This window comes from Scyliorhinus torazame, chromosome 10, assembly GCF_047496885.1.
Source record: "Scyliorhinus torazame isolate Kashiwa2021f chromosome 10, sScyTor2.1, whole genome shotgun sequence".
Classification (NCBI taxonomy): domain Eukaryota; kingdom Metazoa; phylum Chordata; class Chondrichthyes; order Carcharhiniformes; family Scyliorhinidae; genus Scyliorhinus; species Scyliorhinus torazame.
In genome coordinates this window covers 108,489,798-108,509,890 of record NC_092716.1, presented here as the reverse complement: position 1 = coordinate 108,509,890, position 20,093 = coordinate 108,489,798, and the positions used below count along the sequence as shown (strand labels likewise).

Here is a 20,093-nt window from a genome sequence, read left to right as displayed (position 1 = left end):
AGTCTTCCTAGGTCAGGGCTGTGTGGTATAGAGGGGAAGTCTTCCTTGATGATTCAATGAACAAATGCATCACACAATGTGACACCATACCATGCAGAGTTGGCAGCTGCCATGCTTTTATGCCACGATGCGGTGACTCAGTTGACGTCAGTAAGGTAAATGACGCCTCTGACAATTAGTTTGAAATGTCAGGAAGAGCAAAATTAGCTTGAGCTCCTGCTCTGATTGTTACTGAGTGAACCACCAGCTTCAGGAGTGCAGTTGAGGAGGAAGGGAGGGGGAAAGGGAAGGGAGGGAGAAAGGTCGATCCATTGAAGATAGCCACCATGATTGGACAACTTGGATAAATCTTCAGCTGGCACCGACAAACTAACAAACCCAAACCGAATGGGGCTGGTCTGACATAGAGGTGGAAGGTTTCATACATCTTGGTGGTGGAAAGCAGGGATGAGAAAAAAAAGATAAAGATGGACCAAGTTCGACTCACCCTGCTCAAGTCTCAAGTCCCGCCAGCTGATTGCAGAATGGCACTGAAGACGATAGAGGTGTCGCCAGTCCAAAGCTTCTCGCCCTCCCGGCTGGAGGCGGATGCGTGGTGGGAAGCAGTCTGCGGGAAGAGAAAGATGGAGAGAAAACGTAAATCTAACAAAAAAACAAGGAAACTGGAACGACACATTCAACTGACCTCAAATACTGCTGGAGAAAAACTCACATGCACCAGCCTATGATGTTGGAATAAGCCCCAAGGGCTGTTTTCTTTCACATGGTTGTGAGTAAAAGGATGTTTCACAATAAATCCAACACTCCCGCCAAAAGGCACAGGATTTTGAGAGGGCAGGTGTGCTTCATCTTGCGCCTGGGAGGATTTATGTGGAACATCCACCCCTAACATTCTCAATGATGCTAACTCAACCCAGGACAGAGATTAGTGTGGCCTCAGCTCTCTCTCACAGTCTTTTGAATGGACAGATCATGCTTCATTATCAGCATTGGTTAAGTCAGCAGCGATCTTGCTTCCAAGTCCAAAGGTTGTGCGTTCAAATCCCACTCCAGAGGCACAAGCACGTAACCTAGGTGGACACTTTGTAGTGCTGTACTGAGGGGGCAGGGGAGGGGGCGGGTGGGGCTGTACTGTTGAGGTTGCCATCTTTTAGGTAAGGCATTAAATTGACGCCCTGTCTTCCCTCTCAGGTGGAACTACAAGATCCCATCGCATGATGTGAAGAAGAGTGGGAAAGTTCCACTTGCTCCCCTGGCCAATATTTATCTCTGAACCTACACCGCTATGTAAATGTGAGTTTCCTTTTTTCTGTCTAACTTATCTTTTGGAAATTTTCATCTATCTTATCTTTTGGAAGTTGCCACACGGCCAAGTCCAAAGCTGGACTCATGCCAACCCTAGACATCGTCCTGTATGGTCCTTTCCTAGTACAATGGCCTTACCAGTCTTATTTCACCCTTCCTCAACCATACAGCAGAACGGTAATGAGTTTATGGAATGTGAAGCTTACCCAACCTTTGAAGAACTACAGGAATCTCTTTATGGCTCTTTTATTGTGAGTTTAAAAAGAGTGCAGGCGAGGGATTGGGGAATGCAAATCTTTATCGGTGGCACAATAGCACATTGGTTAGCACTGTTGCTGCACAGCGCCAGGGACCCGGTTTGATTCCCCACTTGGGGAATCCGCTGTCTGTGCGGAGTCTGCACGTTCTCCCCGTGTCTGCATGGGTTTCCTCCGGGTTCTCCGGTTTTCTCCCACAACTCCCGAAAGATGTGCTTGCTAGGTGAATTGGACTGTGTGCCGGAACAGGCGCTGGAGTGTGGCGACCAGGGGATTTTCACAGTAACTTCATTGCAGTGTTAATGTAAGCCTACTTGTGACACTAAGAAAGATTTTTAAAAAATTATTACATCTCCTTTGAGCACAGGGTCCCTGGCAAGTTTTTTGCGTGGAATTAGGCAGGGCGGTACTTCCATCTGTGCTGCCAACAAGGTTACCCGAGTTTGAGGGAGGGGAGGGGGATGTTGACCTGATGGGGGAGTGTATAACTAGTATGGGAGGTTCCTCATGCCCAGTCATTGGGTACAGCAGTGGTAGGCATATTCAGTGAAAAGAGGCAGATGAGCAAGGGCACAATGGGCCTTCTGGGGTTCAAATCCTGGATCTTGGCCACGATCCTCCAAGAAAATTTATTTCAAGGTGGTTTTCTTCAGCCTGTATATACAGAGTGCAAAGGGGATGTCTGCATGATGTTTTGAGGTTGGGGGGGGGGAGACAAGTTTATTATTTATAACTTTTCACTCCACCACATTCCCCACATCTCGTGCACTCCTGTAAGCGTCCACCAGAAACACATAGGTGAGGAAATCCTCCTTTCACACCCCAACCCCAGCTCTCCCAAACCAGTAGAGTTGGGAAAGAGGCCCCATCATGCACATCCCAGCACTTAAACTGGGGTCTGATTTCCTTCCTTCCCCACAATGACAAAGATTTAAAGGGGCCATGGAAACATGTAAATAATTGAACAATGGAGGGGAGGCAGTGACATAGTGGTATTGTCACTGGACTAGTAATCCAGAGACCCATGCTAATGTTCTGGGTACCCAACCTCGTATCTCACCACAGCAGATGGTGAAATTTGAATTCCATAACAATCTGGACTTAAAAGTCTAATGATGACCATGAAGCCATTGTCGATTGTCATAAAAGCATATCGGGTTCATTAATGTCCTTTAGGGAAGGAAATCTGCCGTCCTTACCCAGTCTGGCCTACATATGACTCCAGACACTCAGCAAGGCGATTCACTCTTAAGTTCCCCCTGAAATGGCCTAGCAAGCTACTGAGTTCAAGAGCAATTAAGGGTGAGCAATAAACACTGGTCCAGGCGGGATGCCCACATCCCAAGAATGAATAGAAAAACAATATTGCACATTAATGAGGCAAAGGAAATAAACTGACTATTATGGGAAATTAGGAGTCATTCCTCCCAGCAATACATAGAAACATGCATAGAAAATAGAAGCAGGAAGAGGCCATTCGCCACTTTGAGCCTGCCTGACCATTCATTATGATCAAGGTTGATCATTAAGATCAATACCCTGATCCCGCCTTCTTCCCATATTCCTAGGTCCCTTCAGCCACAAGAGCTATATCTAATTCCTTCATGAATTACCCAACTACTTTCTGTGGTAGTGAATTCCACAGATTCACCACTCTCTGGATGAAGTGTTTTCTCCTCACCTCAGCCCTAAAACCTCTCTTAATTTACACCCGTATCCTCAAACTATGAACCCTTGTTCTGGACACCACCACCATCGGGAACATTTTTTCTGAATCTGCCCTGTCTAATCCTGTTAGAATTTTTAAAGTGTCCATGACATCCCCTCTCACTGTTCTAAACTCCAATGAATATAATCCTAACCGATTTAGTCTCTCCTCATATGAGAGTCCAGCCATCCCAGGAATCAGCCTGTTATCCTTTGCTGCACTCCCTCCATAGCAAGAACATCCTTCCTCAGATAAGGGCACCAGAACTGCACACAGTACTCCAAGTGTGGCCTCACCAATGTCCTATAGAATTACAGTAAAACATCTCTATTCCTATACTCAAATCCTCACCCATGAAGGCCAACATACCATTTACCTCTTTACTGCCTGCTGTACCTGCGCACTTACTTTCAGCGACTGATGCACGAGGACACCAAGGTCTTACTGAATATCCACTTCTCTTAATTTCCACCGATTCAAGTAATAATCAGGCTTCCCATTTTTGCTACCGAAGTGGATAACCTCACATTTATCCACATTATACTGCATCTACCATGCATATGCCCACACACACAGCCTGTCCAAATCATGTTGAAGCATCTATGATTCCTCCTCACAGCTCAGCCTCTCATCCAACTTTGTATCATCTGCAAATTTGGAGATAAAACATTTAGTTCCATTGTAAAATTATTAATATATAATGTGAATAGTTGGGGTCCTTGCACAGATCCCTACGGTACTCCACTAATCACTGTCAGTCAATCGGAAAAATACCCATTTATTCCGTCTCTTTGCTTCCTGTCTGCTAACCAGCTTTCTATCCATCTTAAGGCACTTCCCATAATCCCGTGCGCTTTAACTTTACATAATAATCTGCTACGTGGGACCTTGTCGAAAGCCTTCTGAAAGTCTAAATAAACCACATTCATCGGTTCTCCCTGGTCAACTCTGCTAGTTACATCTTCAAAGAATTCCAGTAGATTTGTCAAGCATGATTTCCATTTCGTAAATCTATGCTGACTTTGTCTGATTATACCACTGCTTTCCAAATGCTGTGCTATGAAATCCTTGATAATGGACTCTTGCAACTTCCCTACTACCGACTTTAGGTTCACTGGTCTATAATTCCCTGTTTTCTCTACCCCCCTTTTTGAATAGCAGGGTTATATTAGTTACTCTCCAATCTGTAGGAACCATTCCAGAGTCCAAAGAATTTCGGAAAATGACCCCTATTGGATCTACAGTTTTTCGGGCCACTTCCGTAAATACTCTGGGATGGAGATTATCAGGCTCTGCAGATTTATTCGCCTTCAATCCTGTTAATTTCCCCAAAACCATTTCTTTACTAATACTGATTTCCTTCAGATCCTCACTGAAACTTGTGTTTCTCAGTACTTCTGGTATATTATTCATGTCTTCTTTTGTGAAGACAGAAGCAAAGGCAAATTTAGTTCCTCAGCCATTTCTTTGTTCCCCATTACGAATTCTCCCGTTTAAGGCTGTATGAAGCCTACATTTGTTTTTATCAATCTTTTTGTCTTTAAATACCTATTACCGTCAGTTTTTATGTTCCCCGCTAGCTTACTTTCATATTGTATTTTCCCCTTCTTAATCAATCCCTTGGTTCACCTTTGCTGAATTTTAAGCTGTTACCAATCCTCAGATCAATTGCTTTTTCTTGCTAATTTGTATGCCTCTTCTTTGAATATATCTCTAATTTCCCGTGTGAGTCATGGTTTGGCCACGGTTCTGCTTCTATTCTTGCGCCAAATAGGAATAAACAACTTTTGGAGTTCACCTATTCATTCGTTGGATGCTGCAATTGCCTGTCCGCTGTCCTTCCTTTCAGTAATGGTTCCCAGTCCATCTGACACAATCTATAAGAAAGAGCTTATATAGAGCCTTGTCACACTGTTCAAACATCCTGAAGCAACTCACAGCCAATTCATTATTTCTAAAGTGGAACCATCACCAAATTATGACAGGCAATGTGTGCACAGCAAGAACTCACAGAGTGAATTGAGATGGATGACCAATTATATCTGTGTTGTGACGGTGTTGGTCCAGAGATAGATGTTGGAAGGTGTTGAAATACAGATGGGGCCGTGTGGTTTAAATAATAAAGGCTTCAAGTGCAAAAGTATGGACGGCATTAGAATCTGAGGAGCTGTGAATGCAATTGAACGATGTGCAATTATCAACAAACACCCCCACTTCTGATCTTATGCTGGAGGGAAGGCCATTGATTAAACAGCTTGAGATGGTTCGCTCTAGGACTCCAGCCTCCAAAATTCATAACCATCCTCCTTTTTGCTAGGTATGACTCCAATCAGTGGAAAGTGTCCCCCCGATTCGCATTGACTCCAGTTTTGCTAGGGCTGCTTGATGCTGCCTTGATATCAAGGGCAGTCATTCCCACCTCACCTTTGGAGTTCGGCTCTTTTTTTCCCATGTTTGCACCAAGGCTGTAATGAGGTCAGAAGCTGAGTTGATCTGGCGGTATCTAAACTGAGCTGGTTATTGCTGAGTAAGTGCTACTTGATAGCCCTGTCGACAACACCTTCCATCACTTTTGAAAGATTGTCGACCAGAAACATTAAGTTCTATCTCTCTCTCTCTGCTAAAATTCTCCAATCCAGGCAACATCCTCATAAATCTCCTCTATGCCCTCTCCACTACAAACACACGGGTATAGTACTCCTGTTGTCTCCTAACCAGTGTTTTATGTAGTTGCAGCGTATCCTCCCTGCTCTTATATTCTAGACAAATAAAACCAAGTTTCCCCTATGCTTCTAGACCACCTTGTTTACCTGTTTAGCTGTAGAATCATAGAAACGTAACGGATCAGAAAGGTGCGGTATTGTCACTGGACTAATAATCCAGAGACCCAGGCAATCAGTTTCAAATCCCAGCATAGCAGAATTTGAATGCAATAAAAATCTGGAATTAAAAGTCTAATGGTGACCATGAAACCATTGTCGTAAAAACTCATCTGGGTCACTAATGTCCTTTAGGGAAGGAAATCTGCCATTCTTGCCTGGCCTGGTCTGCATGTGACTCCAGATCCACAGCAATGTGGTTGGCTCTTAACTACCCTCTGAAATGGTCGAGCAAGCCGTTCAGTTCAAGGGCAATTAATGCTGGACAACAAATGCTGGCCTTTCCAGTGATACCCATATCCCATGAAATATTTTTTTGTATTATAAATTTAGAGTAGCCAATTGTTTTTTCCAATTAAGGGGCAATTTAGCATGGCCAATTCACCTAATCTTTGGGCTGTGGGGGTGAGCCCCACGCAGACACGGGAAGAATGTGCAAACTTCACACGGGCAGTGACCCGGGGGCGGGATCGAATCCGGGTCCTCGACCCCATGAAAGAATTTTTAAAATGCACTCCAAGATCCCTCTGTTCCTCTACACTTCCTAACATTCTCGAATTTATTGTGTAATCCCTTGCTTTGTTAGCCTTCCCCAAACTCATTACAGCAGATTGAACTCCTCATTTGTCACTGTCCTATCAACTGGCCAGTTCATTGAAATCTTCATTGTCGACCAATATTTGTATCATCTGAAAACTTCTTAATCTTACACCTTCATTCTAGTCCAAATCATTGATTTATATTAAAAAAAACAAGGGATCCAGTATCAAGTCCTAGATCCCTAGGGCAGCACGGTAGCATGGTGGTTAGCACAATTGCTTCACAGCTCCAGGGTCCCAGGTTCGATTCCAGGCTTGGTTCACTGTCTGTGCAGAGTCTGCACGTTCTCCCTGTGTGTGCGTGGGTTTCCTCGGGGTGCTCCGGTTTCCTCCCACAGTCCAAAGATGTGCAGGTTAGGTGGATTGGCCATGACAAATTTCCCTTAGTGTTCAAAATTGCCCTTAGTGTTGGGTGGGGTTACTGGGTTATGGGGAGAGGGTGGAGATGTGGGCTTGGGTAGGGTGCTCTTTCAAAGAGCCGGTGCAGACTCGATGGGCCGAATGGCCTCCTTCTGCACTGTAAATTCTATGAAATCCCACTGGAAACAGCCTTTCAATCACAAAACCATGTTGCCTCAGAGCTAATTCCTCGTCCTCCTGATTGCCGTTTAAGTATCCAACAGCATTCACAACTGTATGTGGTAGATGCATAGACCTTTGAGCCCTTAGTTCTGTCCATCACATTCTGTCCATCACATGCTGCTTCTAATATTAAAGTTCATTCTAAAGGATGTAACAGCAGAGCATTTAGAAATGTACAATATAATCAGACAGAGTCACCATGGCATCATGAAGGGAAAATCATGCCTGACAAATTTATTAAAATGTTTTGAGGATGTAACAAGCAGGATAGATAAAGGGGAACCAGTAGATGTAATATACTTGGATTTCCGAAAAGCGCTTAATAACATACCACACAAAAAGCTGCTTAAGAAAATAAGAGCCCATGATGCTGAGGGTAGTATATTAGCATGGATAGAGGCTATCTCATCGAATGGACAGAGTTGAGATAAGGGGGGCATTTTCAGGATGGCAACTCGTGGATTGCCACAGTTCAGTGCCTGGGCCACAATTATTCACAATACATATTAATGACTTAGACGCGAGAAGTAAATATTGCCAAATGTGCGGATGACACAAAGATAGGTGGAATGGCAGGTGGTGAGGATAACACTAAAAGTCTACAGAGGGATAGAAACAGGTTAGGTGAGTGGGCAAAAAACTTGGTAGAGGTAATATAATGGAGGAAAATGTGAAGCTAGGCACTTTGGTCGGGAGAACAAAGGAGATGAATACTATTTAAATGGAGAAAGACTGCAGAAAGCTATAGTTCAGTGGAATTTGGGGGTCCTTGTGTCTAAATCACAACAAGCTAATATGCAAGTTCAGCAGGTAATAGGGAAGGCAAATGGAATACTGGCCTTTATTTCAAAGGGAATGAAATATAAATAGGGAAGTCTTGCTAAAGCCTATACAAGTTAGATCACACCTGGAATACTGTCAACAGTTTTGGTTCTTTTATCTAAGGAAATATATACTGGAATTGGAGGCAGTCCAGAGAAGGGTCACTCGGTTGATCCAGGGTATGGAGGGATTTTCTTATGAGGGAGAGGCTGAGTAGGTTGGGTTTAGAGTTCAGAAGAATGAGAAATGACTTTATTGAGACATATAGGATTCTCAGATGAATTGACAGGGTAGGTGCTGGGAGGTTGTTTCCCCTGGTGGGAGAGTCTGGGACCAGAGGGCAGAATCACCGAGAAAGGAGTCAGCCATTTAAGACAGAGATGAGGAGGAATTTCTTCTCTCAGAGGGTAGTGAATCTGTGGAATTCTTTACCGCAGAGAGCTGTAGACGGTTGGGTCATTAAGTATGTTCAAGGTGGAAATAGACAAATTTTTAATCAGTATGGAAATCAAGGGTTCTGGGGATAAGGCAGGAAAGTGGAGTTGAGGATTATATCAGATCAGCTATGGTCTCATTGAATGGTGGCGCAGACTCGATGGCAGAATGGCCGTCTTCTGCTCCTATGTCCTATGGTCTTATTTAGCATTCAGGTAATCCTGCGTTACCACTTCACCAGGATGGCATCTCACTTCTCACTGTGTTGATCTTGCCTTTCCTTGTATAATTCTCTTGGAACAGGATGGAAACTAATGGTAAAGAGATGAGTGTGAGGAATACGCCGGGCTATGAGATTCAGAATGTGGTGTGACCCAAATCTGCTGCTGCTGATGGCCCACAGCACACGGTGGATGCCTAGCGCTGAGCTAGTGTCAGACACCACAATGGAGAGTGTACTCAGTGTCAAGGTGGAACTTTGTATCAACAAGGTTTATGTAAAGGTAGGTTGGTGAGGACAAGGTCAAGAAGGTTTCACCCTTATGTTGCTTGTCCCACCACCTGATGCAACTATGTCTGTCAGAACACAGCTATGTTAGTCAATATTGGTGCGACTGAGCAACTTGTGATAGAAAATGAAGTTGTCCACCCAGAGTACGTTCTGTGCCCTTGGTACCCTCTATGCATCTTCCAAGTGGTGACCAACATGGAGCAGTACAGATTTCCCAGCTGAGGGAGGGTGGTAGGTGGTAATCAGCAGGAGGTTTCCTTGCCCATGTATGACCCGATGTCATGGGACCTCATGGAGTCCGGAGTCAATGTTTTGTACTCTCGGGCAATTCCTTCTCATCTGCCAACACTTCTGGTGGATCTGTCCTGTTGGTTGGAGGATGGTGATTGCGATGTCCGGGACACGGACTGAAGAATATGACTATTTCAGGCCATTGTGTGACTAGTCACCACCAATGTTAGTGAGGAGGACTTATTAAAAAATAAATTTAGAGTACCCAACTATTTTTGTCCAATTAAGGGGCAATTTAGCGTGATCAATTCACCTATCCTTTTGGGTTGTGGGGGTGAGACCCATGCAGACACGGGGAGAATGTGCAACCTCTACACGGACAGTGACCCAGGGCGGGGATCAAATATGGGTCTTCGACACTATGGGACAGCAGTGCTAACCACTGTGCCACCGCCCCGAGTGAGGAGGACTTAAAGGCCAATTGGGGTGAGTATGCCTTTAAGGTTCCCAAGTTGACATCAGATGGCCCATTTGGTTTTGTTAGTCCAGTAGGCTTGTGGTCAACATTACTGAGGTGCGCTTCTTAATTCTTATTTTATTTCATTAACCAAATTTTAATTTCTATCTGCCTAATGGAATTTGAACTGTCTCAGTGACACCTGGGCACCTTTGGAGTACCAGTGCAGTAACATAACTGCTACGCCACCATATCATGTTTTATGTTGATAAATTCTATAAAAAACTGCGAAGGGATTTTCACAGCCCCCAAACAGGCAACTAATGTCTTGCTTTAGTGTCTCATACAAAATACGGCACATCCAACTGTGCAGCACTCCCCCAAGGCAGCACTTGAGCATCAGCCCAGATTTCATGCTCAAGTCTCCAGACCTTTGGTGCATAAGCGATTCTGCCACTGATGGAGGCAAATCGAATCAAAAGGCTGCTGACCGTTTTTTGGAACACAGATATTTGTACCTTTTCTGTTACATTCCAGAAAGCAATTTGTCACTGGCGAGAAAGCTAGTGAGTTAAATAGAAGCCATCTCAAATTCCCCCACACTGGTCTCCTGCGAATAATGTTAAGTGATCCATGAAGCAATCTTTGAACTGAACCCAGATATGGATTAGAATTAAGCCAGATAAAATATGCCCAGTTGGCTGCTCCCTGCTGGGGATGCAGTAAAGAGCCACAATTAACTGCTGCATCTGTGTGTGTGATCTGGGAGCATGGGCAAAATCAGACAAGCATCCAGCTCCTGATAAAAGTCCATTGCAACTGAGTTGGAATGGAAAGGTGCAATAGCGTTGGTAACTTTCCAGGATCACTGGAGGAATTAAGGATTAATTTCCCAGACGCTGACGTGAGCAGCTGAGGGAGAAAAATCCCCAGAGGGAGCATTCAACGGTGGTATTTTGTTAAAAAAAGAAATTGGAAACGTTTCATAGTTATAATAATATGGGACGTGGGAGAAAGAGGCTATGGGGCAATCACCAAATCAGTCACAAAGAGTCCATTTGCTTTATGGTTGGCATTGTCAGGATGGACATGATAGTTGGCCAATAGTGGAGATGCGTTGGGGGGGGGGCGTCGATTAGCTTAGTTGACTGGACGACTGATTCGTGATGTGGAGTGATGCCAACAGCGACGGTTTCAATTCCCGTACCGGCTGAGGTTAGTCATGAAGGCCTTGCCGTCTCAGTCTTGCCCCTCGCCTGAGGTGAGGTGACCCTCAGGATACGTCACCACCAGTCAGCTCTCTTTCAATGGGGAGGAGAAGCCTATGGTCCTCTGGAACTGTGGCGACATTTACAAAGAGTGGATGTCTGGGGCAGTAGGAAGAACACATCCAAACAGAGATAATGTCCTGACACAAAGGACATCAGCTGAGGACAGAGCCAAGTCAGGACAGTTAAGATTCCCTGACCAGATGAAACTTAAAGCAGGCGCTGTACTGGAGGGGTTGATGTGGGAGTCGGCCGTGTGTGTCAGGGGAGGGTGCGACATCAGGAGGGAAATATTTATTTTAGAAGCACTTTAATATGAATAGGTACCCCGTTGCGGAGAGGAGAGCTTTGAAGAGCTGTGAAGCAAAAAGATCAATTTGATCAGTCTATCAGGAGAAAAGCCAAGTGAAGCCTGGAATTGCCTCGCACACACACATTCTCTTGCTGTCAAGGGATAATAGAGAGAATAAAAGAAAAACAAATGATAAATCAACAAAGAAAGGACTTGGACCCGCTTTGAAATGTCCTCCCTCATTCCAGTATTTATAGAATGCTTTCAAGTGCTACGGTAATAGAGCAGAGTATAATTTTAAATAATGCTGTCAGACCCACACTGAACTGGGAGCTGTAACTACTCTTTCCACACTGATTCCATTCAGGCCAGGAATTCATCAACTGCCTCTCAGACTACCTCATTATCCCTTTGGATTGGGTCCAAAATCTATTGTTTGTCATCGCATTTTAACCTGCCGAGCCGATGGAGCTTGCAGACAGAGCAAATATTCCCATGTGCTCCAAAAAGGTTTTCGAGAGGAATGGTTTGATCAGAAATTAAAAACAAGAGACAACAGACGCCTTTCCCCCTTCCGTAAAATACCCATCCAGAATGTTAAAAGAGGCATCGCTGCACTTGATCAGCCATGATCACAACGAATGGAGGAGAAGGCTCGAAGGGCCGAATGGCCTCCTCATGCTTCCATTTTCTATGATTGTACGTTCAGCACAAGTTTTGTGCCCACTGAGTTGTGTAAGGGAAGAAGGGATAGGAGGCGGGACGAGGGAGAGGTTGCAGGTCAGAGTGACTGTCACTAACCACTGTCATTACACTGTGCTAGAATTGGCTCTCGACCCACCCAGAGGCAATTTAAGACTCTCTTACCAGCACCGCTAGCATTGTACCAATGGCAGGTGGGCCCATCGCTAAAAATGGAGACCATTTGCTGAACTCTTGCTCCCTGAAGGGTCGGGTGCCTTCCTCACTGGGCAGCCAGTGGCCCATGGAGGGTGCGGCCTCTCCCCTTGGCAACACCCCCACCACGCCCTCACTAACGACTGCGCCTACTGATGGTGCTACTGAGATGGAAGAGCTGCTAGTTCTCTGATTGGCAAGCAGCTCCTGGAGTTGGGCTGTTATTCTTTAACGAGGCTGCACCTCACGCAGCAGTGAATTAGCCGGGCTGGCCATTTCAGGGCAGTTAAGAGCAAACCACATGGCTGTGGGTCTGGAGTCACATGTAGGCCAGATATGTACGGCAGATTTCCTTCTCAAAAAGATATTTATGAACCAGGTGGGTATTTACAACAATCGACAATGATTGTCATGGTCATTATTATGGAGACAAGCTTTATATTCCAGGTTAATTCATTGAATTGAATTCCAACAGCTAGTTACTCGTCCCGTGACAACACCATTGCATTGCCATAGAATCTTGGAATACAAAGAACAAAGAACAAAGAAATGTACAGCACAGGAACAGGCCCTTCGGCCCTCCAAGCCCGTGCCGACCATACTGCCCGACTAAACTACAATCTTCTACACTTCCTGGGTCCGTATCCTTCTATTCCCATCCTATTCATGTATTTGTCAAGATGCCCCTTAAATGTCCCTATCGTCCCTGCTTCCACTACCTCCTCCGGTAGCGAGTTCCAGGCACCCACTACCCTCTGCGTAAAAAACTTGCCTCGTACATCTACTCTAAACCTTGCCCCTCTCACCTTAAACCTATGCCCCCTAGTAATTGACCCCTCTACCCTGGGGAAAAGCCTCTGACTATCCACTCTGTCTATGCCCCTCATAATTTTGTAGACCTCTATCAGGTCGCCCCTCAACCTCCTTCGTTCCAGAGAGAACAAACCGAGTTTATTCAATCGCTCCTCATAGCTTATGCCCTCCATACCAGGCAACATTCTGGTAAATCTCTTCTGCACCCTCTCTAAAGCCTCCACATCCTTCTGGTAGTGTGGCGACCAGAATTGAACACTATACTCCAAGTGTGGCCTAACTAAGGTTCTATACAGCTGCAACATGACTTGCCAATTCTTATACTCAATGCCCCGTCCAATGAAGGCAAGCATGCCGTATGCCTTCTTGACTACCTTCGCCACCTGTGTTGCCCCTTTCAATGACCTGTGGACCTGTACTCCTAGATCTCTTTGACTTTCAATACTCTTGAGGGTTCTACCATTCACTGTATATTCCCTACCTGCATTAGCCCTTCCAAAATGCATTACCTCACATTTGTCCGGATTAAACTCCATCTGCCATCTCTCCGCCCAAGTCTCCAGACAATCTAAATCCTGCTGTATCCTCAGACAGTCCTCATCGCTATCCGCAATTCCACCAACCTTTGTGTCGTCTGCAAACTTACTAATCAGACCAGTTACATTTTCCTCCAAATCATTTATATATACTACAAACAGCAAAGGTCCCAGCACTGATCCCTGTGGAACACCACTGGTCACAGCCCTCCAATTAGAAAAGCATCCCTCCATTGCTACCCTTTGCCTTCTATGGCCTAGCCAGTTCTGAATCCACCTTGCCAGCTCACCCCTGATCCCGTGTGACTTCACCTTTTGTACTAGCCTACCATGAGGGACCTTGTCAAAGGCCTTACTGAAGTCCATGTAGACAACATCCACTGCCCTACCTGCATCAATCATCTTAGTGACCTCCTCGAAAAACTCTATCAAGTTAGTGAGACACGACCTCCCCTTCACAAAACCGTGCTGCCTCTCACTAATACGTCCATTTGCTTCCAAATGGGAGTAGATCCTGTCTCGAAGAATTCTCTCCAGTAATTTCCCTACCACTGAAGTAAGGCTCACCGGCCTGTAGTTCCCGGGATTATCCTTGCTACCCTTCTTAAACAGAGGAACAACATTGGCTATTCTCCAGTCCTCCGGGACATCCCCTGAAGACAGCGAGGATCCAAAGATTTCTGTCAAGGCCTCAGCAATTTCCTCTCCAGCCTCCTTCAGTATTCTGGGGTAGATCCCATCAGGCCCTGGGGACTTATCTACCTTAATATTTTTTAAGACACCCAACACCTCGTCTTTTTGGATCACAATGTGACCCAGGCTATCTACACCCCCTTCTCCAGACTCAACATCTACCAATTCCTTCTCTTTGGTGAATACTGATGCAAAGTATTCATTTAGTACCTCGCCCATTTCCTCTGGCTCCACACATAGATTCCCTTGCCTATCCTTCAGTGGGCCAACCCTTTCCCTGGCTACCCTCTTGCTTTTTATGTACGTGTAAAAAGCCTTGGGATTTTCCTTAACCCTATTTGCCAATGACTTTTCATGACCCCTTCTAGCCCTCCTGACTCCTTGCTTAAGTTCCTTCCTACTTTCCTTATATGCCACACAGGCTTCGTCTGTTCCCAGCCTTTTAGCCCTGACAAATGCCTCCTTTTTCTTTTTGACGAGGCCTACAATATCACTCGTCATCCAAGGTTCCCGAAAATTGCCGTATTTATCTTTCTTCCTCACAGGAACATGCCTGTCCTGTATTCCCTTCAACTGACACTTGAAAGCCTCCCACATGTCAGATGTTGATTTGCCCTCAAACATCCGCCCCCAATCTATGTTCTTCAGTTCCCGCCTAATATTGTCATAATTAGCCTTCCCCCAATTTAGCACATTCATCCTCGGACCACTCTTATCCTTGTCCACCAGTACTTTAAAACTTACTGAATTGTGGTCACTGTTACCGAAATGCTCCCCTACTGAAACATCTACCACCTGGCCGGGCTCATTCCCCAATACCAGGTCCAGTACCGCCCCTTCCCTAGTTGGACTGTTCACATATTGTTTTAAGAAGCCCTCCTGGATGCTCCTTACAAACTCCGCCCCGACTAAGCCCCTGGCACTAAGTGAGTCCCAGTCAATATTGGGGAAGTTGAAGTCTCCCATCACCACAACCCTGTTGTTTTTACTCTTTTCCAAAATCTGTCTACCTATCTGCTCCTCTATCTCCCGCTGGCTGTTGGGAGGCCTGTAGTGCATCCATTCAGCCCATTTAGTCTACACCGACCCTCCAAAGGACCATCCTACCTCGGCCCACTCCCCGCCTTATTCCCGTAACCCCATAACCCCACCTAATAGTTGGACACTAAGGGTCAATTTAGAGTGGCCAATCCAACCTACCCTGCACATCTTTGGGTTGTGGGGGTGAGACCACGCAGACCACGGGGAGAATGTGCAATCTGGTCTGCAATTTTCAAGCACTTGGAAGAATTTTTTCCCCCACGAGAAAAAGACGCACCTGAGCTGCAGAGCGTCTGATTCGCCCATCCCGGGGTAATCTGAGCTCGCCAACGAAGGAGCGCTGCATTTAAACGGCTCCACAGCACTTGTTCTCATTCAGGCCAGGAGGATGCCAGTGAGGAAAACTGTTAAGGAAGGGCCCCTCAGCCATTTGCTGGATGCTGTGGAAACGTAAACTACAATGTACGCTCTGGTTGGCAGGAGGCACTCCAGCAAGGTGACGAATCCCGCCTGGGTGATGATACCAGCACTAGTCAGTGCCAGCAGCCTGACCAAGAGGATGGGTGAGCAATGCAGAAAAAGGATAAATGACTACGATCAGTCAGGGTAAGTGCTTCTTGTCCCCTCTCTGCACTCCATCCTTCCGTCACCCACCGGACTTTCACCTCAATCCCATATTCCGCCACCTCACAGGGCCCCAGCACCCAACCTCCCACCAGCAACATCAACTCTCCCTAGCTCGACTCATCAGAACACCTCCCTGCTTACCAGCAGCGCCCACACATGCCATGTGTCATCGACCTCTGACCCACGAGACGTTCAGCTCACATTACCCCCAATTGTGTTCCTGCAGGAGAAGTTTGACACGACTGCCGTGAGTGAGAGAAAATGGGTGGTGAGATGTCTGAGCCGTGGATCCTGACCCCATACGAGGACAGAGCCATGGAGCTCATAGGGGAGGAGCAGGAGCGGGCCTGTGCTGAGAGCGAAGTGGGCCTGTGAGAGAAAAGTGAGGAGCCACTGCACCTTCATCCAAATGACCAGTCTCAAGTGAGTTCTGTGTAGTCCAAACCTTTGACCAGGGCATGTACCAATTCAGTTGGCCTGCAGGAACATCACTCAAAGAACCTGGCTTATCCACCAGCAGTGCCCTACTGCCCACCCTCGACACCATCTCAAAGAAAATCTCTGAGGAGGACACTGATGAAGTGTCACAGCTATCACCCACAAAATCCACCATCGCAGAGATGCAGTGGGGAAACTTGACAGGCGGGCTTCTGGGTCACTACCTTGTGAGCACCACACAGATTCTGATGCACATCAGGTGGAGGCAAGAACGTACCAGGGATCGGAGAGTCAGGGCCTGTTGGATCTTCTGTCGCAGGAGAAGGTTCCGGAAATGTGTGGCACCCAGGCCAATACTGTAACGATGATGTCTGCAGTGGAAAGCCTGGGACAAGAGGTCAGATCCATGACGGAAACACTTGGAAGCACATGGCTGAGTGTCTGAGGATCATGGCTGAAGGGTTCAACTGCGAGGTGTAGACAATGACAGGCCTACAGGACTGGCAGCACCAGATGATGTTGAGGCTTCTAGAGGTCACTGAATCTGCCCCTTCATCCCATGGAGTAACCCAGGGGCCCACAAGCACTGGAGGGAGGAGAATAAGCTGGAGTACATCCCAGGGTCTTCCACCCGGGAGTCTCTGTGAGTGACCAGTCAATCTGAATCCCCCCCCTCCCTGAGACCGGCACAACTCAGGGGCAGCATGCAGAACAGGGTAACCTGACAACACCAGTGCCACCCGAAAATAGAACGGGCCCTCTCGGTCCCGGTCCTCCAGTGGACATCCGCCAAGGGCATCTCAGGCAACATGGCATAGAAGGCAGCAGGCCACCTCCACCTCTGTTGTGCACCTTGGAAACACACCCTGACGTATTGGGAGGTTACAGATGTGTAGGGAATGGTAGGGGAACAGCGTGGGCAAGGGCGCAGTTAGGCACAGGTAGTTGGGGCCGTTATTCCTTGTGACATTTGCACATCACACTAAATTAAATATTATTGTTGTTGATCACCACCTTCACTCCTCACATTCTTTAACCTTCTTCTCAGTGGCATAGTGCTTCTCCCCATACGGACACAGTTCTCACTGGCCCTTAATGTCGTTGGATAGCTGGCTCGGTCCACTCATTGCGAATATTTCATTCACAGCAATGGGACCCAAAAATGATTCAGTGAACCCTAGACCCTCACCCCTAATCCCCCTCTAGCGCAAAGGCACAAAGGAATGTAGGGCCGAACCTCACTCACACATGAGCCGGGGAGTCAGCGTACTGGCAGCAGACAGACAGGAGTCAGACATAAGCATTAGCTGAGGAGCATCAGATACCATTCCTCATTGCGAGTCGTCAACACCCTCATGTATTGACTGGGCAGCAGGCACACAAGGGCTCCCCAGACCCAGCACCTTGATGATTAAGATCTCTGCAACCTTAATTCCCTGGTCGCAGAGGGTTCATGGCGTTCTACGGAGCGGGGTTGTTGCCGCGCTGCCAGACAGCAAGCTGGACCTACTCACTCACAGGTCAGAAGTGGGAAGCAGGAGATGATGAGGGCATTACGAGCCCTCCAGCCCTTGCACACCATCACCCTCAACTGGTTCCATCTTCCGGATCCTCAGCGGCCTCTTCCTCAACTCTCCCCTGAATGTCCTCGTCCAAGGAACGTGCTGCTCCTCCAGGTCTTCCTCATGAAGGTTGTGTCCTGCTGCAGAGCCAGGTCATATAGGATACAGCAGACTACCACGATGAGGGAGACCACCAGTGGCTCTATGGTGGGCCCCACCAGACCTGTTGAGGCAGTGGAAGCTTGGGTGGCACTGTGAGCCTTGTTGCACCACGCCACTGCTGCGGTCTCTGGTCTCCGCACTGGTGTCATCAGCTAGGATGCCAGGGATCTGCAGTTGACCAAGGATGTCACACAGCTCAGTTGCCGTCCCATCTGCATTACAAAACTTGTCCTGGCCTATGCACTCGCCCACTCAGAGTTGACTTTGGTCTCTTGTCTGTTTCTCCCCTTCCTTATAATACTGAGGGTTCTGACAGGAGGGTTATGTCATAATATACACACAGGTATATGATGGTGCACAGACAGGCAGTGGTTGACACACAGGATGACCAGTGAACACACAGAACACAGCAGCCAATCACCAGACAGGACACGACCACTATAAAGCCAGAGGGCGCTAGTTTTCCCGCTCTCTTGGGATCCACCTCTGAGACAGTCAGAGCCCGTGAGCAGCAACTAGAACATACACCATGTGGTAGTAAGATAGTCTGGTCAGGTTAGCCTCAGGTCTCCAGTCAAGTCAGCATAGTGTCAACCCACAGTTCAAGTATGTATGATAGTTAAGAGTTCAATAAAATCGAGTTGCATTTCTTCAAGTGTTGGAAGCCTGTCTCTCTCACTGCTGCAGTAAACGCAGTCCTCGCAAACCCGGCATACCCAACACATCAGGTTATACACGCGCACATCCTTTATGGGCAGGGTCAACTGGACGGCGATGTCCGCGTTGGGCCTATAGGATCCTGACTGGCAGACGTTGTGGTCCCAGCATGGAAGCAATCCCAGTGCCTCTTGATCCCGTGCACTCAAGCACTTAACCTTGAACCCTGCCACCTGATCTGTGAGTGAGCAGTCATATCCGGGTAATGTCTGAGACTGGCTATTTCCAGGTTCCGGAGGCCAATGAATCTGGGGAGGTAATCTCTCTGTCTCTCTCCTTCCCTCTCTCTCTCTGTCTGTCTCTCTCTCAGCAACATGCGGTAGCACCCGAGGAGACCAGGCAAAATGAGATCAGGGGGCCTCAGGTCAGGGTCAGGGGTCAGAGGCCACACCAGCCATGCAGGGGGCATGAAGGCACCAAAGGAGTCCAAGGATCTGCAGGACCTGTGTGTCCTTCATGGAGCTGTCGGACAGCATGTGTCGTAGGAGACTCCGCCTCACCAGGGAGACTGTGCGGCATCTGAGCCACATCTTTTCAGTCTTGGCGGCAGGTGGTGATGGAGGACACCTGCTCCCTGTGACCATGAAGGTCATGGCAGCCCTCAGTATTTATGCCATGGGGGTCATACCAGGGCTTCACGGGTGACCTGTGCATCCTTGAGGTCATAGGTTGACATCATGCTTTCTCCCACCATTGAGGCAATGGTGTGGTGGTATTGTCACTGGACTAGCAACCCAGAGACGCAGGGTAATGTGATCCCACCATGTCATGTGATAAAATTCAATAGAAATCTGGAATTTAAAAAACTCTAATGGTGACCATGAAACCATGGCCAACTGTTGTGAAAACTCATCTGGTTCACTAATGCCCTTTAGGGAAGGAAATATTCCACCCTTACCTGGTCTGGCCTACATGTCACTCCAGACCCCCAGCAATATGGTTGACTCTTAAATGCCTAGCAAGCCACTCAGTTCAAGGGATGGGCAATAAATGGTGGCCCAGGAGCTGGTCCAAATCCCATGAAGGAATAAAAACTCCACGAGCAGTCACATCGTTACCTGTCAGCCAGTCCAGACTGCTGTCAGCACTCCAGGTTCCTGTCCAAGAGAGTCTGCAAATGTAGCTCCTCTGAGTGATTGCAGGCTTTCTGCAGACAGCCTTGGCAACATCTAGCAACTCTGGGTAAAGGTCATTGCTGGGGTAACAGTCTGGGGTAAGTGTCAGTGTTGGGCTAACAGTCTGGGCCAGGATCAATGCTGGG

General features: G+C 47.1%; 1 protein-coding gene across 5 annotated transcripts in view; it reads right to left on the bottom strand.

Annotated features, from left to right (window-relative positions):
• LOC140430841 (RNA-binding Raly-like protein) overlaps positions 1-20,093 on the bottom strand; it is a 2,211,286-nt gene that overhangs the window by 808,449 nt on the left and 1,382,744 nt on the right. For all 5 annotated transcript variants that reach the window (XM_072518571.1, XM_072518572.1, XM_072518570.1 and 2 more), the window contains one exon: positions 488-607. In XM_072518571.1, the coding sequence (XP_072374672.1) occupies positions 488-607 (120 nt within the window). The remainder of the gene's footprint in view (positions 1-487; positions 608-20,093) is intronic.